The following is a 19,802-nucleotide window of genomic DNA, read 5'->3' as shown; positions in this document are numbered from 1 at the left end:
TGGAAATCCATTAATGTTTAAAAGAGTTATGGTTCAATTTAATATCAGAGTGTATACAGTATACAACCTGAATTCTTACTCTTCACAGACATTCACAAAACAGAAAAATGCAAAGAATGATTGACAGAAAATGTTAGAACCCCAAAGCCTCCCTCCCCCTAACAATCAGCAGCAAAATTATCAACCCTCCCCTTCCCCCCACTTGCCCCAGCAAAGGCATCAACCCCCCCCCCCCCCACCACCACCACACAAGCAACAGCAAATCTTGCAGAGACCATCATCGACAGTCCATCAAAACTACTGTCCATTCCAACACTTCAGCATCTCAGACATGGTGATGGAAAACCAGATTAAATTTTAATAAAGTCAAGACTTGTATTTACTGATTACACTAATAAAACCTAACTTGTCAATATTCATGACCACAAGCATTCATTTATATTACAGTCAGAACATATGATAAGCAATTTCTTACAATAATTTATTAAACCATGCCAGACTAGTTGGTGTGTATTTCAGGACAGCCTATTGTACACAGTAACATTACTTACTGACTGACTGCCCATTACACCGCCAGCATTTAGAGCAGCAATGAAGCTCCTCCATCTCCGGTGGTGTTCGCTGCTTCCTTCATTATATCAGTCGCTTCCTCTGGTTTCCACCAGTGTCAGTCATGAAAGCCCTGGTGGAGACTCGGGTATTCCGTCACACTCACATGCAGAGGGATTCTTCATTGCTGTTTCAGTAACAATTTTGTTTGACCAGTCAGGGTTGAGAGTATGCGGGTAGTGGGAGAGTCATCCCTCTTGTGCTTCTTGATCTTGTCACTCGAGATTCAGTGTGACACAATCCTGCCACTTTCATCTGGCCCACGCCTTCATTAACCAGGTCCAACACTTGCCTTTATTGGAGCTTCCTCCTCCTCACACGTCATCGGGTTTGTAGGGGTGTGGTCGAGGTTAAATGGGGTGCACCTAGGGTTAGTGGTGGTGTGTGTCCCCTTGGACCTGAGGATTAGGTTTGAGGGTAGGGCTGCTGGATGTACATGTTTGGCTGGGAGAGATAAAGTTGTGGAGTTTAGTGTGTGAGGTATGTGGGGCTGTGGCAGATAGGGTAGTGGAGTCACTTTAATCTGAGCTGTGCCTTTCATGAACGTGGTCCGACATCACTTGGCTTAATGAACCGGGTGTGTACTGGGACAGATCATCAGTAATGCAACCAGGGGTCACTGCAAGCAGTTTGTACATTCTCCCCATGACTGTGTGGGTTTCCTCCAGGAGCTCCAGTTTCCACTTACATTCCAGATACATGGGTTAGTAGGTTAATTGGTCACATGCGTGTAGTTGAGTGGCACGGCCTTGTTGGGCTGGAAGGGCCTATTACCGAGCGGTATCTCTAAATAAATAAATGTGTGGAATTTACTTACATAGTTCCTGAGGTTGAATATCGGTCTGGCAGACTAGCGAGGACAAAGAATGGTGATCCCCACCCTAAGGTAAATGAGAATAAATCGGCAGCATTTTCTGGCAGTGGAGTTCTGTGCGGACAGAAGGCACGAGGGCCAATGACCTCCCAGGTACACAAGTCGGTGAGACCTGAGTTTGAGGCCCAGAATTTGGGGGTCTCCATTTCATTGTCATTGGCTAGTTCTGGGGTAGATTGAAAGTCCAAAAGTTGAGGCCTGATGGCTGAAGCCCTGGGTCTGTGAGTCTTTGCAAGATTGCTGGGGAAGTCAAAGATCCGATGTCTGATAGTTAGAGTACACCGGGATCTGAAGGACAAGAAACATGGAGGCCTGTCCTGGGGTGTGTGGGGTAGAAAGAAAGGGCTTGTTTTGCTGTCGTTGTTCTTATCAAATCAAGTTTTTAGTTATTTAACTCTATGCATGTATACCGCCAAACAAGACATCTCTCCAGACCAGGGTGTAAAGCACAGTGGTACTCATAACACACAATAACTTAGGAAAGTAAGCATTAAATCTACAAATGAATTACATAATAATAAACAAAGTAAAGTGCATAAATTAAATATTGTAGGGTACAGTACAAATTATCCAGAGACATTTCGAATGCGATGCGGTACGGAGTTTAGAAGCCTAATGGCCTGCGGGAAGAAGCTGTTTCCCATCCCGACCATTCTTGTCTTCATGTATCGGAGTCTCCTACCTGATGCAGAATGTCTAAGAGGATGCTGAATGGATGGGTGGGATCCTTGATAACACTGAGTGCTCTGTGTGTGCAGCACTCCTGAAAAATGACCCCATTGGATCATTGGAGATCCCTATGATCTTCTCAGTCACTCTCACAGCCCTTTGTCAGGATTTCTGATCCGATGCTCTGCTGCTCCCATACCAGATGAAGATGCAACTTGTCAGGACACTCTCAATGGTGCTCCTATAAAATGCAGTTAAGATGGGTGTGGGTAGGTAGGGAGCCTCACTTGCCTCAGTCTCCTCAGGAATTGGAGGCACAGCTGTGCCTTTTTATTCAGGGAGGTGATATTGAGCGGGGAGGTGTCCTGTAGGGGGAGTGGGCCTCAACTTATTTTAAAGAAAATCCTCACTTATTTTTTCTTCCCCAATAATATGGTAGTTTTTAAAACTTTTGGAACACGAAAAATAATCAGAGACACTCTTGTTGTCCTCGTTAAAACAGCTCCTAGTTTTGAGTTCCAAGACATCAAGTTTGCCACCTTGTCCATGATAATGTCCTCTGACACAGGTCTGATTCCATGTAGATACTTCAAGTACATGCTATCTTTCAGCACCAGGAGGCTGAAAGCAGCAGAGATAAAAAGTAGCAATTCTCTTTGGTTTGAGGCAAAGCAATCTGGAAAAGGTGGGATACAAATTATTTAAAATCCAGTTCAAAACTAACACATTTATTTCCCCAAGTACTACATAAGAAATAGATTATTGAACATCACTGCCATCTTATACCTCAACTTTACTGTCGGGGCCATGTATCTATTTTCTGTCTAATTTGTGTTGCATGTTTATTACGGTAATTTGTCACCTGGGTTGGGGCGTGGGTACAGAAAAGCAAAGAGTATAGTTACATATTCACCCTTTGTCGTTGTCCGTTTTAGTTTAGTTAGAGCCGGGGGTGAGCCACAGCATGTTATATTTTTATTGACTGCTAAAATCGCTTAGTTACACTAATTGGGACGTTATTGGAATGCTAACTAGATTGCTAAAAGTTCAAAGTAAATTTTATTATCAAAGTACATATTTGTCACCATATAGAACCCGGAGATTCATTTTCCTGTGGGCATACTCAGCAAATCTATAGAATAGTAATTATAACAGGATCAAATTTTAGAACTGTCCATGTTTGTACAATGTTAGTCTTTAATTAGTTATGAAAGTGACAATTAAGGGCTAGATTGATTATGATAATTTATGTAGAGATACAGCATGGTAACAGCCCTTCCAGCCCAATGATACCAATTACACACCCATGTGTCCAATCAACCTACTAACCTGTTTATCTTTGGAATGTGGGAGGAAACTGGAGCACTCAGAGGAAATCCACGCAGTCACAGGAAGGATATACAAACTCCTGGCGGTCAGCAGTAGGGTGTCTGAAGTTCTAATAGCATTACACTAACATGCTGCCTCAATTTTTGATGCCACTCTATTTGTACTTTTGTAGCACAACTCAACAGTTACCATGGCAGGGAAGAGAGAAAGGATTCTAACCAGTACCTCTAGTGATTCACTTAAGACCATAAGACAATAAGACATAGGAGCAGAATTAGGCCACCTGGCCCATCGAGTCTGCTTCACCACTCAATCATGGCTGATCCTTTTCTCTTCCCCTCTTCAACCCCAGTTCCCGGGCCTTCTCCCCGTAACCTTTGATGCCATGTCCAATCAAGAACCTATCAATCTCTGCCTTAAATACACCCAATGACCTGGCCTCTGCAGCATCATGTGACACCAAACTCCACAAATTCACCACCCTTTGGCTAAACAAATTTCTCTGCATCTGTTTTGAAAGGGCACTCCTTTTAACCTGAGGCTGTGCCCTCTTGTCCTAGACTCTCCCACCATGTGATACGTCCTTTCCCCATCTACTCTGTCTAGGCCTTTCAACATTCAAAAGGTTTCAATGCAATCCCCCCCTCGTGCTTCTGAATTCCAGCGAGTACAGACGCTGAGCCATCAAATGTTCCTCGTATGATAACCCTTTCATTCCAGGAATCACCCTTGTGAAACTCCTCTGGACCCTCTCCAATGCCAGCACATCTTTTCTAAGATAAGGGCCCAAAACTGTTCATAATACAGAAGGCGAGGCCTCACCAGTGCCTTATAAAGCCTCAGAATCACATTCTTGCTCTCGTACTCTAGACCTCTTGAAATGAATGCTAACATGGCATTTGCCTTCTTCGCCACTGACTCAACCTGAAAGTTAACCTTCAGGGTGTTCTGCACAAAGTCTCCCAAGTCCCTCTGCACCAGATGTCTAGATTTTCTCCGCATTTAGAAAATAAACCACAGGTTTATTTCTACTAACAAAGTGCATGCCACTTTCTTGTCCATTCTCCTAATCTAGTGGTCACCAACCTTTTTAAGCCCAAGATCCCCTACCTTAGTGAAAGGCGAGATCTACCTACTAAATCATTTATAGAAAAAACACCTCAGATTGTACTGCCAACTTGAGGCCTTTTATTTGGGCTAACTGTATTTGAATTACACAAAATACTTTTGTCAAGCTTTCAAATTAATTCAAACAGGAAAACACTGTAACTAGCATATCAAACATGCTGTAGCTGTCTTTCTTTAAGAATATAACAATACTTTACACCTGTTACGTACTCGTGACACGTGACAGTGGTACCCTTGTCACGTGACTGGGGTTGAAGCTATACTAGACTTGAGGTAATGGTCTTGTGATGGTGGAGTGATGTCATTTTCCTGCCAGTAGAGATCAGGTGATAGGTTTTTTTTACAGGGTATAAAAGGAGGACCCCTCCCTGTGAGGAGGGGCAGTTTGTGGCTGGATTTGCCATGTTGACTTCATGCCACTGCGTGATTTAATGTTATGACGCAGTTTAGTTGAAAGATGAAGTTTTATCTAATGCCTAAAGTTTAAAAGGTCATTGCCAGCAGTTTCTTTACAATACTGCTAGTTGAGAATCAGTGGAGAGTGAAGATTGGAGTTCGGGAGTTAAAGATCGAGGAGAATCGATTTTCGACGGTGAAACGGGTTCGACCTTGTTTGATCCTTATTCGGAAGGATTTCATTGACTATTCTCGTGTTAATCCCTGGGATTCCAGAAAGGATTGAGAATAGTGTGGTAAAGGAAAGGTCAGTGCCTTTAAGCCCTTTCGTTTCGTAAAATTCTTCGCGGGAAAAGTTCGACTTTGAGGACTGAAGCAAAACGACGTGAAAGAGAATTTTAAATTGTCTTAAAAAGTCTCTCCCTTAAATGGACTGTGAGCATTTTTGAACTTTTGGCAATACCACTTTAAAGAACTGTTTTTGCAACATCGCTTTAAGGACTGTAAGCTTCATTGCTTTAAGAACTGTTTAAGCTGCCGCACAGCAGCTGATTTCCGGTTACGTTAGTGATTTGTTTACTTTTGGGGGGGTTTGTTTTCAGTGTTTAATAAACGTGTTATTTGTTATAAAACCCCTGCCTAACTCATATATTTATTGTTGCCTGAATACATAACACACCTTTAATTTACTATTGCACTCAGTGTGATGATTGGGGCTGAATACTTTCTGCTAGTTCCCTGAAATTTGGCTCATAACTACAGCCAGCCAGTCTGAGACAGTCTATGAGGTGTCTGTCAGTAAGACAGCTCCTGTACTTAGATTTAGTAATTTTCATCTGTGAAAATGCAATTTCACATAAATAAGTTGACTCGAAGTAGGCATTGACTTTTAGTGCACATGCAGTGAGATAAGGAAACTTCTCCCTGCTGACAAGCCCCCAAAAGTCACCTTCCCTTCATCTTGCTTTAAGCTCGATGTCATTTTGCAAATCAATTATTTCCATTTCAGTTTCACTTGGCACACCAAATACTTGCTGGAATTTGGCTGCTACCTGTTCTATACTGATCGGCAGAAATGGGTTTGAAATAAGTGCAGCAATATCTTTCATGACGCTTAACTCCCCAAAACGCCGATTGAACTCTATTGCCAGTTTGTCTAGGTAAGCACAGTACTGCTCAGGGCGAAAAGCATTTTTTTTTCCTTGATGGCCTGTAACATTTTTTCCAAGTAGGGAAAGTGTGTCAGCCTCCCATTCTTTAAATTTGAAATCCAAACACTGAGCTTGGCCTTATACGCATTTACTGTGCTTATCATGTGGGTTAGATGTCGGTCTTTTCCCACGAGCTTGTTGTAAAGCACATTTAATTTAGCCGCTAGGTCTGTCAGAAACCCTAAATCCAGTAGCCATGCATCATCTGACAGTTTCTTGTGCTCCTCATTTCTTGCCGACAGAAATGTCTTTATCTCAGGTAGCTAGTCAACAAACTGTTGCAGCACTTTGCCGCGACTCAACCACCGAACATCAGCGTGAAGAATTATGTCTCCATAAGCAGCATCTAGCTCATCCAATAATGCCTCGAATAAGCAGTGCTGAAGTGCTTTTGCTCGAATCAAGTTTATCAGTTTGACCACTAGTGTCATTACGTGAAAAAAGTCCACGACCATCACAGCCAAGGCCTGCTGATGAATCACACACTAATAATCCAGGAAGTTGGGAAAATCAGGGTCATTACGGCACAGTGCTATAAAACCAAAGCGCACACTGCGCATTGCTGGGGCCCCATCAGTAGTAATTGCCACCAGTTTATGAATGGGGATGTCATTTTCACAGACATATTTTTTAAACTCATTGTAAATATCCTCACCTCTCGTTCTCTCCTTTAATTGTAAAAGAGTGAGGAAGTCCTCCTTTGTTGTAAAATCCTGGAAAGCCGTTCTGACAAATACAACAAGCTGAGCTGTTTGCGTTACATCCAGGGAGTCATCGAACTGTAGATAGATAGATAGATAGATACTTTATTCATCCCCATGGGGAAATTCAACTTTTTTTCCAATGTCCCATACACTTGTTGTAGCAAAACTAATTACATACAATACTTAACTCAGTAAAAATATGATATGCATCTAAATCACTATCTCAAAAAGCATTAATAATAGCTTTTAAAAAGTTCTTAAGTCCTGGCGGTAGAATTGTAAAGCCTAATGGCATTGGGGAGTATTGACCTCTTCATCCTGTCTGAGGAGCATTGCATCAATAGTAACCTGTCGCTGAAACTGCTTCTCTGTCTCTGGATGGTGCTATGTAGAGGATGTTCAGAGTTATCCATAATTGACCGTAGCCTACTCAGCGCCCTTCGCTCAGCTACCGATGTTATACTCTCCAGTACTTTGCCCACGACAGAGCCCGCCTTCCTTACCAGCTTATTAAGACGTGAGGCGTCCCTCTTCTTAATGCTTCCTCCCCAACACGCCACCACAAAGAAGAGGGCGCTCTCCACAACTGACCTATAGAACATCTTCAGCATCTCACTACAGACATTGAATGACGCCAACCTTCTTAGGAAGTACAGTCGACTCTGTGCCTTCTGAAGTGAAAAATATTCACAGAGTGACAAGTCCTTTAACACTTGTCGATCCACGTCTTCTGACAGTGACTCTACCCTCCTCGTCACTGTTGCAGGACCAAGTGATATATTATGTATTGCAATTTTGATGTCGTCTTTGTTTTTAAAGTCATTAAGAATAGTCTCTGCGGTAATGGCCATTGCTTCCTTGAATAAATCGCCATCCAGAAAAGGCTTTGTGTTTAGCCAAAAGGTGACTTACACGTAATGATGCTTCAACAGCAGCCTTATTTTCAGCAGCATGTTTTGTGAAAAACAATTGTTGGGCCTTCAACCCTGATTTCAGCTCCTCAACTTTCCTGGCACGGATTGCGCTCTTTGGGGGCTAGGTGTCTTTAAATTGCTGGTGGTTGGTGTTGTGGTGCCGCTCCAGATTCCCTCCTTTAGTCAGTGCTTGTGTTTGGCGGCACAACATACATACACACTTGTCTTTCACCAGGGTAAATAGAAATTCCTCTTCCCATTCTGAATGGAAGTTGTACGTTTTTACCTTCTTTCGTGGAGCTTCCATCATGCTAGCAAACTACCTTGCAGGTTATCACTAGCAAGTGCCATATACTAATGTTAGCGACAGTCTGTAATCTCAATGGTCACTTTGATGCAGCACAAGCTATGCTGAAAATGCAGTGCACGGCGGGGGAGCTATACACACATGCGCACTGAACAGAAAGAACAGAACTAAAACCCTGCAACCCAGAAGCAATCTCTCTTTACAAACAGCTTTCAGTAGCGAAATTATTGCTATATTACCATTATAACCATATAACAATTACAGCACGGAAACAGGCCATCTCAGCCCTTCTAGACCGTGCCAAACGCTTACTCTCACCTAGTCCCACCTACCTGCACTCAGCCCATAATCCTCCATTCCTTTCCTGTCCATATACCTATCCAAATATTTTTCAAAATGACAAAATCGAACCTCCCTCTACCACTTCTACTGGAAGCTCGTTCCACACAGCTACCGCTCTCTGAGTAAAGAAATTCCCCCTCGTGTTACCCTTAAATTTTTGCCCCTTAACTCTCAACATGTCCTCTTGTTTGAATCTCCCCTTCTCTCAATAGAAAAAGCCTATCCACGTCAACTCTGTCTATCCCCCTCATAATTTTAAATACCTCTATCAAGTCCCCCCTCAACCTTCTATGCTCCAAAGAATAAAGACCTGACTTGTGCAACCTTTCTCTGTAACTTAGGTGCTGAAATCCAGGCAACATTCTAGTAAATCTCCTCTGTATTCTTTCTATTTTGTTGACATCTTTCCTATAATTCGGTGACCAGAACTGTACACAATACTCCAAATTTGGCCTCACCAATGCCTTGTACAATTTTAACATTACATCCCAACTCCTATACTCAATGCTCTGATTTATAAAGGCCAGCATACCAAAAGCTTTCTTCACCACCCTATCCACATGAGATTCCACCTTCAGGTAACTATGCACCATTATTCCTAGATCACTCTGTTCTACTGCATTCCTCAATGCCCTACCATTTACCATGTATGTCCTATTTTGATTATTCCTACCAAAATGTAGCACCTCACACTTATCAGCATTAAACTCCATCTGCCATCTTTCAGCCCACTCTTCTAACTAGCCTAAATCTCTCTGCAAGCTTTGAAAACCTATTTCATTATCCACAACGCCACCTATCTTAGTATCATCTGCATACTTACTAATCCAATTTACCACCCCATCATCCAGATCATTAATGTATATGACAAACAGCATTGGACCCAGTACAGATCCCTAAGGCACACCACTAGTCACCAGCCTCCAACCTGACAGTTATCCACCACTACTCTCTGGCATCTCCCACCCAGCCACTGTTGAATCCATTTTACTACTTCGATATTAATACCTAACAATTGAACCTTCCTAACTAAACTTCCATGTGGAACCGCATGTGAAAGGCCTTACTGAAGTCCATACAGACAACATCCACTGCTTTACCCTCGTCAACTTTCCTAGTAACCTCTTCAAAAAATTCAATAAGATTTGACAATCATGACCTTCCACGCACAAATCCATGTTGACTGCTCCTAATCAGACCCTATCTATCCAGATAATTATATATACCATCTCTAAGAATACTTTCCATTGATTTACCCACCACTGACATCAAAATTACAGGCCAATAATTGCTAAGTTTACTCTTGGAACCCTTTTTAAACAATGGAACCACATGAGCAATACGCCAATCCTCCGGCACCATCCCTGTTTCTAATGACATTTGAAATATTTGTCAGAGCCCCTGCTATTTCTACACTAACTTCCCTCAAGGGCCTAGGGAATAACCTGTCAGGACCCAGAGACTTATCCACTTTTATATTCTTTAAAAGCTCTAGTACTTCCTCTTTTTTAATCATCATAGTTTCCATAACTACCCTACTTGTTTCCCTTACCTTGCACAATTCAATATCCTTCTCCTTAGTGAATACCACTGAAAAGAAATTGTTCAAAATCTCCCCCATCTCTTTTGGCTCCACACATAGCTGTCCACTCTGATTCTCTAAGGGACCAATTTTATCCCTCAGTATCCTTTTGCTATTAATATAACTATAGAAACCCTTTGGATTTATTTTCGCCTTACTTGCCAAAGCAACCTCGTATCTTCTTTTAGCTTTTCTAATTTGTTTCTTAAGATTCTTTTTACATTCTTTATATTCCTCGAGCACCTCATTTACTCCATGCTGCCTATATTTATTGTGATTTCTCTCTTTTTCCAAACCAAGTTTCCAATATCCCTTGAAAACCATGGTTCTCTCAAACTTTTAACCTTTCCCTTGAACCTAACAGGAACATAAAGATTCTGTACCCTCAAAACTTCTTTAAATGACCTCCATTTCTCTATTACATCCTTCCCATAAAACAAATTGTCCCAATCCACTCCTTCTATATCCTTTCAAATCTCCTCAAAGTTAGCCTTTCTCCAATCAAAAATCTCAACCCTGGGTCCAGTCCTATCCTTCTCCATAATTATATTGAAACTAATGGTATTGTGATCACTGGACCCGAAGTGCTCCCCAACACATACCTCTGTCACCGGACTTATCTCATTCCCTAACAGGAGATCCAACACTGCCCCTTCTCTAGTTGGTACCTCTATGTATTGCTGCAAAAAACTATCCTGCACACATTTTACAAACTCTAAACCATCCAACCCTTTTACGGAATGGGCTTCCCAGTCTATGTGTGGAAAATTACAATCTCCCACAATCGCAACCTTGTGCTTACTACAAATATCTGCTATCTCCTTACAAATTTGCTCCTCCAATTCTCACTCCCCATTAGGTGGTCTATAACACACCCCTATAAGTGTTACTACACCTTTCCCATTCCTCAATTCCACCCAAATAGCCTCCCTAGACGAACCCTCTAATCTATCCTGTCAGAGCACCGCTGTAATATTTTCTCTGACAAACAATGCAACACCTCCTCCTCTTGCCCCTGCGATTCTATCACACCTGAAGCAACAAAATCCAGGAATATTTTGTTGCCAATTACACCCCTCCTGCAACCATGTTTCACTAATAGCTACAATATCATATTTCCAGGTATCAATCCATGATCTGATCTCATCTACCTTTCTTACAATGCTCCTAGCATTAAAATAGATGCATTTAATAAACTCTCCACTTCTTCCTCTCTGTTTATCCCTAACAGTGCTAACAACTTTATTACCTTTTTCTTCCTTCTCCCCTACATCTTCAGTCTGAGTGCTCTCATTCTCTATCACCTGCCTATCCTCCCTCACACACTGACTACTAGCTTTCTCTAATTGTGAACTAACCTCCTCTCACCTAGTCTCTTCAAATTGATTCCCACCCCTCCAACCCTACTTGTTTAAAGTCTCCCCAGTAGCCTTAGCAAATCTCCACGCCAGGATATTGGTCCCCCTAGGATTCAAGTGTAACCTGTCCTTTTTGTACAGGTCACACCTGCCTCAAAAGAGGTCCCAATGATCCCAGAAACTTGAATCCCTGACCCCTGCTCCAATCCCTCAGCCACGCATTTATCCTCCACCTAATTCAATTCCTACTCTCACTGTTGTGTGGCACAGGCAGTAATCCCGAGATTACTACCTTTACAGTCCTTCTTCTCAACTTCCTTCCTAACTCCCTATATTCTCCTTTCAGGAACTCTTCCCTAATTATCCTAATCAGTATTACTTATTTTTATAATGCTCACATTACAACAGTATTTGTGTATTTATTTCTCTTTTTTTTTGGGATCTACTGGGAAAGACTCAAAGATCGACCGGTTGGCGACTACTATCCTAATCTCTCAAAGTCCTTCTGCATCTACCTGTTCCTCAATACTAAATGCTCCTCCACCAGTCTTCGTATCATCTGCAAACTTGGCAACAAAGCCATCTATTCCATCATCTAAGTCATTTATATAAAAAATAGTGGTCCCAACACCAACCCCTGCAGAACACACAAAATGCTGGTGGAACACATCAGGCCAGGCAGCATCTATAGGAAGAAGTACATTCAACGTTTTGGGCCAGGATCCTTCATCAGGACTAACTGAAAGAAGAGATAGTAAGAGATTTGAAAGTGGGAGAGGGAGGGGGAGAACAGAAATGATAGGAGAAGACAGGAGGGGGAGGGATGAAGCTAAGAGCTGGAAAGTTGATTGGCAAAAGGGATACAGAGCTGGAGAAGGGAAAGGATCATGGGACGTGAGGCCTAGGGAGAAAGAAAGGGGGAGGGGAGCAACAGAGTGAGATGGAGAGCAGGCAAGGAGTGATTGTGAGAGGGACAGAGAGAGAAAAGGGAAATATAATAAATAAATAAGGGATTGGGGAGGGGGGCATTAATGGAAGCTAGAAAAATCAATGTTCATGCCATGAGGTTGCAGGCTACCTAGATGGAATACAAGGTGTTGTTCCTCCAACCTGAGCGTGGCTTCATCTCGACAGTAGAGGAGCCCATGGATAGACATATCAGAATGGGAATGGGACAAGGAATTAAAACATGTGGCCACTGGGAGATCCTGCTTTCTTTGGCAGACAGAGCATAGATGTTCAGCGAAACGGTCTCCCAGTCTGCGTCGTGTCTCACCAATATATAGAAGGCCGCACCAGGAGCACCGGATGCAGTATATCACACCAGCTGACTCACAGGTGAAGTGTCGCCTCACCTGGAAGGACTGTCCACACCAGCTGACTCACCCTGCGGAACTCCCCTAGTCACTAGCAGTCAACCAGAAAAGGATCCTTTTATTCCCACTTGCTGCCTCCTACAAACCAGCCAATGCTCTAATCATATTAGTAACTTTCCTGTAATACTATAGGCTCTAACTTAGTAAGCAACATCATGTGTGGCACATTGTTAAAGGCCTTCTGAAAGTCCAAATATCCAACATCCACTGTATCCCCTTTATCAATCCTACTTGAAATCTCCTCAAAGAATTCCAACAGGTTTGTCAGGCAGGGTTTTCTATAAAGGAAACCATGCTGACTTCTTACTATCTTGTCCTATGTCACCAAGTACTCCATCACCTCATCCTTAACAATTGATTCCAACATTTTCCCAACCACTGAGGTCAGGCTAACTGATCTACAATTTCCTTTCTGCTGCCTTCCTCCTTTCTTAAAGACTGGAGTAACATTTGCAATTTTCCAGTCCTCTGGCACCATAGCAGAGTCCAATAATTGTTGAAATATCATTTCTAATGGCGCCACAATCTCTACAGCTACCTCCTTCAGAACCCTAGGGTGCAGTCCCTCCAGTCTGGGTGACTTATGTACCTTTAGGTCTTTCAGCTTTTTGAACACCTTCTCTCTTGTAACAGTAACTGCACCCACTTCTCTTCCTCCACACACTACAACATCAGGCATACTGCTAGTGTCATCCAGTGAAGACTGATGCAAAAATACTTACTTAGTACATCAGCCATCTCCTTGTCCCCCATTATTATTTCTCCTGCCTTATTTTGTAGCGGTCCTATATCCACTCTCATCTCTGTTTTATTTTTAACATACCTGAACAAACTTTTACTATCCACTTTGATGTCATTTGTTTTCATATTTCATCTTTTTCCTTCTAATGATTTTTTAGCTGCTCTTTGCAGGTCTTTAAAAGCTTCCCAATCCTCTATCTTCCCAATTTTTGCTTTGTTGTATTTAATGATGCATCATTGGCCAACCTGGCTTTAAGAGGGCCACTCCTTGGTGCCTGCAACAGGCAACGCTCTGCTGTGTATTTGTTTATTTATTTGGATCAGGAGTTCCCAACCTGGGGTCCACTGACCCCTTGCTTAATGGCATAAAAAGGGTTGGGAATCCCTGATTTAGAGGTAGAGTAACAGTGCAGAACAGGTTCAACAAGCTGCATTGCCCAGCTATCTTTCTGCATACCCACCTACCTGGCTGCCAACCAACTAACCAACCAACCCATCGACCATGCTAGTGCTGTCCCATGCGCTCATGAAAAAGACATAAAACTTCTGACAGAGGGTGTCAGAAATGAACCCCAAACTTGGACACCGTGACCTGTAATAGCGTTGCGCTGATTTCTACACTACCTGGCATTTCTAGGGTTAGTTGGTACACTGTTTGATGCTGACAAGAATAGGATGTGCCTGAAAACTTTATGGGTAAACTGAACTCATGGTGTAATTTTGCACTGTTGAAAGTGGTACCAAACTAGAGCCCACAGCTCTACACACCATCCTTACACATTTGGAGAAGGATGCTTATGTGAAAATGCTGTTCTTAGACTACAATACCATAATTCCCTCCAGGCTTGAGAAGAAGCTGAGAGACCTTGGCCTTCACCCTGCCTTGTGTAGTTGTATCCTGGACTTCCTGTAAGGTTGCTTCCTTCCTAGCGTGTTGGACCAGACATCAGCCTTCTTGTCTGGCACGTAGAGTCATGATTGGTCTCCTTTCGGATTAACCGGGTCACAATATGAACGTTCCTGACTCGACCCTTGTTTTTTTTTTAATGAGGCCGAGTGTCTAGCTCGATGCTCAACCCGCCATGGATTGAAAGTGTGCTCGGGGGTGGCCCAACTTGGATTCAAACTTGGGAGCCTTCACTCCGAAGCCTGGCACTGGTGCCACTGCGCCACCAGCCGGCCAGTAAAATTGCTGACAGGTGGTAAGAGTGGGCTCCCTCAACTCTGACCCTCAACACTGGTGCCCCTCAGGACTGTGTACTAATCCCCATCCTTTACTCGCTGTACACCTATGACTGTATCACCACCCACAGCTCCAATCTGCTAATTAAAATTGCTGACAACACTAATGATTGCACTAATCTCAAATAATAATGAGGCAGCCTACAGAGAAGAAGTCATCATCCTGACATAGTGGTGTCAAGCAAACAACCTCTCCTTCAATATCACAAACACAGAGGAGCTGGTTGTGGACTACAGAAGGAATGGAGATAGGCTAGCCCCTATTGACATTAATGGATCTGGGGTTGAGAGGATGAACAGCTTTAAGTTCCTCAGCATAAAGATCACCAAGGATCTCATGTGCTCTGTACATACCGGGTGTGTGGTGAAAAGGGCACAACAGCGCCTCTTTCACCTCAGACTGTTGAAGAAGTTTGGTATGGGCCCCCAGATCCTAAGGACTTTCTAAAGGTGCACAATTGAAAGCATCCTGACTGGCTGCATCACTGCCTGGTATGGGAACTGTACTTCCCTCAATCACAGGACTCTGCAGAGAGTGGTAGGGACAGTCCAGAGCATCTGTAGATGTGAACTTCCCACTATTCAGGATATTTACAAAGACTGGTGTGTAAAAAGGGCCCGAAGGATCACTGGGGACCCGAGTCATCCCAACCACAAACTGTTCCAGCTGCTACCATCTGGGAAACGGTACCACAGCATAAAAGCCAGGACCAACAGGCTCTAGGACAGCTTCTTCCACCAGGCCATCAGACTGATTAATTCATGCTGACATAACAGTATTTCTATGTTATATTGACAGTCCTGTTGTGCATACTATTTATTATAAATTACTATTAATTGCACATTACATATTTAGATGGAGATTTTTACTCCTCATGTATATGAAGGATGGAAGTAATAAAGTCAATTCAATTCACTACACAGAGTCTAGGTATCCGTCTGATTCAATACACACTGTTTCTCAGAGACACAGGTTAGTACAGAAGGATCTTGCATCAGAAAACAAGTAAAATCAGTTTGGGTGGAATTAAAAACTAAGAAAGTGAAGTAGTCCAGGAACTCATCTCTCTGAACATTGAGAAAAACATTTACAGGGCTTGAAATGGTGAATGCAACTTTATAAAACTCTGGTTAGGACACTTCTGGTGTATTGCTTACAGTCTGGTCACCCCACTATAGGAAAAGTGTTGAAGCTTTGGAGAGAGTGCTGCCTGATTTAGAGGGCAGGTGCTATCATGAGAGGCTGGGTAAACTTGGGTTGTATTTCTCTGGAGCATTGGAGGCTGAGGAGGTTTATAGGATTATGAGAGGCATAGTTAGAGTGGACAGAGGGTATCTATTTTCCAGGATTGAAATATCTAGTACTAGAGGACATGCATTGAAGGTGAGAGAGGCTGGGAGGTTCAAGGAGGATGTGAGGGTTAAGTTTTTTACTCAGAGAGTAGTAGATGCCTGGAATGCGCTACCTGGTATGGTGGTAGAGGCAAATACATTAGAGTCTTTTAAGAGAGGCTTAAAATTGAATAAATATCAGAAAGAATTCATAAAAATTGCATTGGCAGTAGCCAAAAAGGCTATTGCAGTTACTTAGAAATCGGATTCATACTTAAGTATAGATCATTGGAAGAATGAAATTTTTAGCTGTATTCCACTTGAAAAAATTATTTATAATTTAAGAGATAAATATGAAATATTTCTGAAAATTTGGCACCCTTATTTACAAAAAATAGGATTAAATATATAGGTGCTCTGAAGTTAAAATTATTGGTTATCTGGGGAAAGAAATAAATATACATATTAAAGCTATTATGAACTCCATGGAGCATGTGGGGATCTTCCGATATCCAGGCATTCTTTCTTTCTTTCTTTTTTCTTCAGTTCAGGACTGGGACAAACAGGCAGAGAGTGTGAATCGAGGCAGGGTTTAAATGGACCAGGTAATGAGCGAGAACAGAAACAGGTGGGTGCTATTGAGGAGATAAGTGGGTAATTGGCGAGAGTCCAATTAGGGAAGGGGCTGGTTCAAAGACCACATGGCCAGGTGAAAGAAGGTAGAATTTAAGGGCTGTCGTGGTCCAGAGCTATCAGCAGAGCCCCTTTGACCCAGTGTTCAGGCTGGATCCTTAACACTGGGAGGTTCAAGGAGGATGTGAGGGTTAAGTTTTTTACTCAGAGAGTGGTAGATGCCTGCAATGCACTACCTGCTATGGTGGTAAAGGCAAATACATTAGAGTCTTTTATTAGAGGTTTGAATAGGCACATGGAGTGAGGAAGATGGAACGAAATAGACATTGTGTAGATTGTAGGGATTAGTGTTCAGGTGGTTTTGATTTGCTTTTTAGCTGGTTTGGTACAACATTGTGGACTGAATGGCCTGTTCTGGTGCTGTACTGTTCTATAATCTTGACATTGTGTCAAATTCAGGTGAGATGAAATATTCAAAACGTTTCCATTATATAAACATGAAGTAGCAAAAAGCAATGATGAAGATAGAGGATACCAACCTCTCCCTTTTCATTCTCTGTTGTAATGGGATGATAGAAATCTAGCAGAGTTTGAGAGCCAAGGCTTATAGTGGTCACGGTTGGAAAGTACAAAGGACCATACTCGTGAGGCTACAAGGACAAAAACAAAAACTGATTTCACACAACAACTCAATAATACAAACTGGGATTATTTGGCACAGCTAACGTAATGCTTCACAGCACCAGCAATTCCTGCTGCTGTCTGTAAGCAGTTTCTACGTTGACCACAGGGGTTTCTTCCCACATTTCAACGATGTCCAGGTTAGGGTTAGTGAGTTGTGGGTGTTAGCGTGCATACTGCAGTTAGGATCTATAGCAAATATTAATTTCACTAGCAACCAATCTTCAGTCTTGAATGTGGATTGCAGATTGAATTTAATACACAGCTCAGAACAATGGGCTTCCTGGAGCTGCAGGTTGGGCTCAATCACAAACAAAGGAACATTCCACTTGGACCTCAGATACCTGCATATGCATGAATGCAGTCCAGAGTCATTTTGGGTGTCTGGAGTGAGGTTGCGAAGAAAGAGGTGTTTGAAAACTGTATGTAATTAAAAGGAAGCACCGTAGACACATTGCAACTATAGAATTGTTCTGCTGTTACCTTTGCTCTGTAGCATATAAAACTTCATTCATTATACTTTATTGTCACCAAACAATTGATACTAGAGCGTACAACTATCACAGTGATATTTGTTTCTGCGCTTCGCGCTCCCTGAAATACTAATCAAAGTAAAAATAATAAAAATTTAAATTATAAATCATAATTAGAAAAATAGAAAAGGAAAAGTAAGGTAATGTAAATGTAAAAATGTAAAGTAAATGCCGTGTAATTTTGGGTCAAAGAGGTTTCTTCTTTCAAGAGCTTCTCAAATATGATACCTGCATACTCGGTTTGCAAAATAAAGGCTTCCATATCCACCAGCTTCAGTGTCTTTTCCAGTGACTTTGTTCACAGTTACAACAGTGGGCATGCAATGTCATCATCACCCAGCACATGGAGTCTGTATGTTGACCACATGGGTTTCCTCCCACATTTCAAAGCTGTACAGGTTAGAGTCAGTAAGATGTCAGCATGCTATACTGGTGCCAGAAGTGTGGTGACACTTGTGGGCTGCCCCAGCACATATTTGGACTGTGTTGATCATTGACACAAACATATTTCACTGTCTCAATATACATTTAACAAATAACAACAATCTTCCTTCTTCAATTTCACATGAATTTAGATATAAAGAATTACATACATTATATATTAAATATATTCCTGTAATAGGAACTGCTCATTAGAAAACCATGCCACGGCACTGACAAGTGAAAGAATTAAGGTGAAACTTAGCTCATATTTGAGCATTTAATATTGCTTCATTTTGGTGGAGCCTTTTCACTACTGGGTTGTATAGGATATCCAGGGATGAAGGGGCTTATCCTGTCCAATCTGGGTTAGCTCACTCACTTGTGGTCCCCAACACACACTCTGCTCTCACCTGTGGCTCCATGTTGCTGTTTGCATGCGACAGTGGCTGCACCTGGTACTCTGCGCTTCAACAGACGGGCTAAAGCAGGAGAGGGTAGCCGGTGAGACTCATACCCCGATGGAATAGGGATGTGCCTGTCCGCGCATGTGAAACCAGCTCAAGCAGACTGGGTGGATGAGATCTACAGTGAGATTCAACAACCAGGAAGGCCATTCTGCAATGGTCTGTGCAGAGCAAAAGGCATGACAAGGCACAGTGGATCATTATCATCCACTGCAACCAAGGAAGACCCCAGTTTATGATGATTGTTTGTACCACTGGACCCCGACTTCCAAAGTCGAGAGAGTGCAACTACCCCAGTGCAACAGCTTTTCCACTCTCATACAGATCTCCTCCTGTTAGACAACCACCACTAAGCACTAACCCAGAAGGTAGTAATGAGTATGAGAAAGGGGTGGCTGTGGTAAAATGTACCTCTGTCACTGTGCCCAAAGGATGGTACCGAGGTTTTCCGTGTTTTGGATATGGATATAGAAATGGATTTGGACTATGGAATTCTTTCAGTCTTATAGATTTTTATGCTCTGTGTTTCTGCCTGTTCTTTCTCATTTTTTATGTGCAAGCAAAGGGGATATAGGGGTTGATGTTCTTGTTGTGTTTTTGTTGATTTTTTCATGCAGGGAGAGGGGTACTTCGGGTCCAATGTACTTGTGACATTTTGTACGGGGAAGAGGGCTTTGGGGTTGATGATTGCTTAGCCATTCTTGTTGTGCAGGGAAAGGGGGGGCGACGCTTTTTCTCTTGTAATGACATCCATGATCCCCAACCTCGAACACTCATCTTTGTCCACCATCCTCAACCACTCCTCTCTGTCCTCAACCCCAACTATTCTTCTCAGTCCCCCAACCCCCATCACACATCTCAGTCCCCAACCCTCCTCACTGTCCTCTGTAACTCACCCTCAACCACTCCTTTCTGTCCCTAACCCTCCTCTCCATCTCCAACCCCAACCACTCC

The 19,802-nt window shown here is 42.5% G+C and overlaps 1 protein-coding gene across 1 annotated transcript; it reads right to left on the bottom strand.

The window, feature by feature from the left end:
- Positions 1 to 2,562: 2,562 nt before the first annotated feature.
- Positions 2,563 to 18,806, bottom strand: LOC140736648 (alpha-ketoglutarate-dependent dioxygenase alkB homolog 6-like). Its single transcript, XM_073062458.1, has 3 exons — positions 18,795 to 18,806; positions 17,283 to 17,397; positions 2,563 to 2,828 (listed from the first exon to the last, which is right to left on the bottom strand). The coding sequence occupies exons 1-3, from the start codon at positions 18,804 to 18,806 to the stop codon at positions 2,563 to 2,565; spliced, it is 393 nt and encodes a 130-aa protein (XP_072918559.1).
- Between the last annotated feature and the right edge of the window lie 996 nt (positions 18,807 to 19,802).

This window comes from Hemitrygon akajei, chromosome 12 (assembly GCF_048418815.1).
Source record: "Hemitrygon akajei chromosome 12, sHemAka1.3, whole genome shotgun sequence".
Lineage (NCBI taxonomy): Eukaryota > Metazoa > Chordata > Chondrichthyes > Myliobatiformes > Dasyatidae > Hemitrygon > Hemitrygon akajei.
Note: the sequence above shows the minus strand (reverse complement) of the source record. Positions and strands in the feature narration are given on the sequence as shown.

Excerpts from the sequence above, each read along its gene's own strand:
- LOC140736648 (XM_073062458.1), bottom strand. Across the intron at positions 2,829-17,282 it reads GAATGAAAAGGGAGAGGTTG|ATTGCTTTGCCTCAAACCAA; the intron begins GTATCCTCTATC and ends CACCTTTTCCAG.